The sequence below is a fragment of the Urocitellus parryii genome, chromosome 7 (assembly GCF_045843805.1).
Source record: "Urocitellus parryii isolate mUroPar1 chromosome 7, mUroPar1.hap1, whole genome shotgun sequence".
NCBI classification, from domain to species: Eukaryota; Metazoa; Chordata; class Mammalia; order Rodentia; family Sciuridae; genus Urocitellus; species Urocitellus parryii.
In genome coordinates this window covers 105,582,039-105,585,529 of record NC_135537.1, presented here as the reverse complement: position 1 = coordinate 105,585,529, position 3,491 = coordinate 105,582,039, and the positions used below count along the sequence as shown (strand labels likewise).

The window sequence follows — 3,491 nt, the reverse complement described above, 5'->3', positions numbered from 1 at the left end:
GTAAGCATCTTTCCATGGGAGGAGAGACCAGCACTGGAGGTTTTCTTTGTATCTTGGGTTTCTAAAAGAGATGGGATGCCCACCTCCTATCTTCTGAGCTGAAGCTGCTTCCCCAGTGACACCCTCCCAGGCCCTCCCAGGCCCAGGGCCAGAGGAAGAGGCAGAGATGGAAGAGGAAGGCCATGGCAGGAATGGGGAGGGGCTGGACCGGCAGGGGATCGTGGTCCATCTACCTGTGGCCACCTCCCTCTCCTGCACCCCGGGGGGTGACAGGACCTCAGTGGGCACCTGGGTGCTGAGTCAGGCACCTTTAAGCATGAAGGAATCCCACATGGTGTTTTAAGGTTCCACAGTAGGACCACCCCGTGGGCAATGAATGTGGGTACTGATCCCCAAACTGAGGCCAGAAGAAGGGAGTACGGCTGGGTGCCCTGAATTCTGAGAGCAGGGACGGTCCCCCTCAACCCTGCCCCCACTGGAGCTGGCGCTGCCCGGGGAGTTGTGAGGGCAACCATGGCCCTAATCACAGGGCTGGAAGTAGAAGTCCGTAATAGGGGCGTCCCAGGGGGTGTCCCAGGCAGCGTCCTCGGGGATCTGGGTGAGCCTCACAGGCTGGTCAGCCTCGGGCACTGTGCAGAGGAACCAGCCTGGGTAGGCGGCCGACTCGAAGCTGGAGGTGAGTCCCATGTCCCTCCGGTAGAAGGTGAAGCTCTTGGACTCCTTGGCACTGCGGTAGAGCTCCATGATGTTCACCGGCTGCCAGCAGAGGGGCAGGGGTGAGGGGCAGGGGCAAGGGACAGGGGTGAGGGGCAGGGGTGAGGGGCAGGGGCAAGGGGCAGGGGCCAGGGGCAGGGGCAAGGAGCAGTGGTGAGGGGCAGGGGCGGACAGTGGGAGGTCAGAGCTAGGCAGAGCCCTTAGGGAGCAGGCAGAGCCGCAACCAGCAGCAGCTTGCTGGGTCCCTAAGGTGCCCAGAGGCAGTGCCCAGCCTCAGAACTGGCTGGCTTAGTCTCCAGATGGTGAGGACAAGGGACAGGGCTCACCTCCAGTTTCAGAGTTGGTTCCTTCTCTGTCCCACATGACAGGCACTGACTCCCTCCCTGGACACCCAGGATGACTGGAGACAGACTGGCATCCAGTGACCGATTGGGGACAACACTGATCTCCTCACCTGTGGGCAAGAGTCAAGGTACGGGCCTTTGGGGGCCTTTGTTTCCCTCTCCCCAATCTTGGACTCTGGGAGCAGGGCCAGCATGAGGCCTCCTGTCCCCACGCTGGGCAGAAGGGGAATCTTTCAGCAGTTGTCACAGGGGGAAGGCCACCCTCCTGCCACTGACCCAGAGTGGACATCAAGGCACAGAAGCACCTGGTGCCACCTGACACTGCAGCCCCCACATTTAGAGCTGTCTCTAACCTCAAGAGACCCTCCCCAGCACCTCGTTTGAAGCCCAGGCCTCCGTTCTGAGCCCTGTCTTTATGAGCCTCCCAGAAGTGGATTAGCTCCCCCTGCACCCCCCACCCCATGCACACACACACAATGCTCACACACGCAGCAACACACATGTGCACACTACAGCAGAGGGCCCACTGGCTCCAGTGACCCTTAGGAGTGCCCAGGTGGACAGGTGGACACTGTCAGAGAAGATCCACCACAGCATGTGGGTAAGCACGAGGCCACACAGTGTCCCCTGCTGCTGAGGTCTGCAGGCCTGCTGGGAAGCCTCCTCATGTGCCTCCCGCAGAGGGACAGGAATGGGGACCACTCAGGTCCTGCTCTACACCAACCTTTAATGACCTTCCCCGGGTGCAGCCCTCCGGCCAGAAGCTGGTTGTTGTGCAGATAGAGCACCTTCAGGGCCGAGTCCTTCATTCTGAAATGTGAGGAAGGAGGAGGCTGTGAGGAGCGGGGCTCCTGCAGCTTGCCCTGGCCCAGAGTCCCCCAGTCTGAGAGTCTTGCCACCCTCTCTTCCAACAATGCTGGGTACCACAGCCCAGCCTTCTCCCAGGCCTGCTGGGCTCCTACCCTACCAGGGGATGAGCCCAGGCCCCCACCTGAGTCTCACCCTATCCAATCTTTCCTATCCACAGTCCCCACATAGTCTCTCAGAGAGAAGTGACTGCAGCTGCCGTCCATGCTGCTGAGCCACAGGAACAAGTCACCCACCCTCTCTGGGCTCATTTAGCAATGAGTCTCCTCATTGCTAAAGATGGGTTAGGTAGCACCCAGGTCTCTTCCTGATTAAAATCTGTGTCTTCAAGTATTACTGAAGACTTCAGTGGTCATTTACTTCCACTTGGCCATGTATTCCTTTCTGAGTGAGGATTTTCTCTAAATTTAAAATTGATTTATTTTACTTTTCTTAGTTATTGCTTGTATATGAGTTGATTGGTTTTCTGATGTACTGTGAGGTGAAAGATGTACTCTGAAGCAGGTTTCTGCAGATATTAACTGGGGAAAAGTCTGCAGTGTAAACGTTGGCTGCATGTTTGCCCTAACATGATTAAACAAGCTCCATTACTTAGTAAGATCCAAAGTCACTGGCATACTGAGTGGCACGGTGAGCTCTTACCAGGACAGGAAAGGCACCACTTGCCGCATGTACTTAATCAAAGAGCTCTAATGTACAAAGAGCCCCATGGGACTGAGGCCCATAGAACACACTTTGAAACATGCTAGCCAGTCGTCCCCCAAGTGCCCAGGCTGCTGGTCCCACAGACGCTGAAATCCACCAGGCTCAAGGCCCCAACACAGACTGGTGTAGTGTTTGCATAGAAGCATCACACGTCTTCTGCCATACCATAAATCATCACTAGATGACTTACAATACCTACCATCATGCAAATGTATGCAAACACTGTCATACTGCATTGTTTACAGAATAATGACAAGATCATCTGCACATGTTCACCGCAGATGCGATATATATATATATATATATATATATATATATATATATATATATATATATATATATATATTTTAAATCTGTGGATGTGGAAACCAAGGATATGGAGGACCAGTCAGATGAGACTCAAGTCAGAGAGGGCTGCTCTCCCCCTTCACTGTGAAGTTCACACACAGCTGAGATTCTGGGTCGCTACACACTTGTGGGTGGACAGACCTCTGGAGATTGTTTTTGTTCTATTCCCCCACCCCCAGGGCTGCAGGGAGGAGGTGGCACAGTGGCTGGAGTGACATGAACTCATGGTGTGGGGAGCAGAGCGGAGCTTGGAGAGGGCTCCTGGCTCCCATCTTCCCTGTGGTTACTTGTCCCCCTGAGGGCTGCCGGGGCCTGTCCCAGTCTGAAAGGGTGGAAGAATGGCAGGGGCAGTGACTGTTGGCCCTGACTCCCAGCCGCCTGTCTTCCAATGGGAGCCCCCGCTGGGGCAGCAGGTCCTTCCCGCCCTCACAAGGCTGGACAGGTCCACCCAGATCGCACTCCCCTCGGAGGCCCACACACTCACCGGAAGCACAGTGCCCCGCTCAGGACCAT

General features: G+C 55.8%; 1 protein-coding gene across 1 annotated transcript; it reads right to left on the bottom strand.

The window, feature by feature from the left end:
* Positions 1-519: 519 nt before the first annotated feature.
* Positions 520-3,491, bottom strand: LOC144255705 (interleukin-36 receptor antagonist protein-like). Its single transcript, XM_077800488.1, has 4 exons — positions 3,463-3,491; positions 1,783-1,868; positions 1,041-1,168; positions 520-756 (listed from the first exon to the last, which is right to left on the bottom strand). The coding sequence occupies exons 1-4, from the start codon at positions 3,489-3,491 to the stop codon at positions 520-522; spliced, it is 480 nt and encodes a 159-aa protein (XP_077656614.1).

Excerpts from the sequence above, each read along its gene's own strand:
- LOC144255705 (XM_077800488.1), bottom strand. The coding sequence starts at position 3,491 with ATGGTCCTGAGCGGGGCACTGTGCTTCCG. Across the intron at positions 1,169-1,782 it reads CCCGGGGAAGGTCATTAAAG|GTGAGGAGATCAGTGTTGTC; the intron begins GTTGGTGTAGAG and ends TCTTGCCCACAG. Across the intron at positions 757-1,040 it reads AACCAACTCTGAAACTGGAG|CCGGTGAACATCATGGAGCT; the intron begins GTGAGCCCTGTC and ends CTCTGCTGGCAG.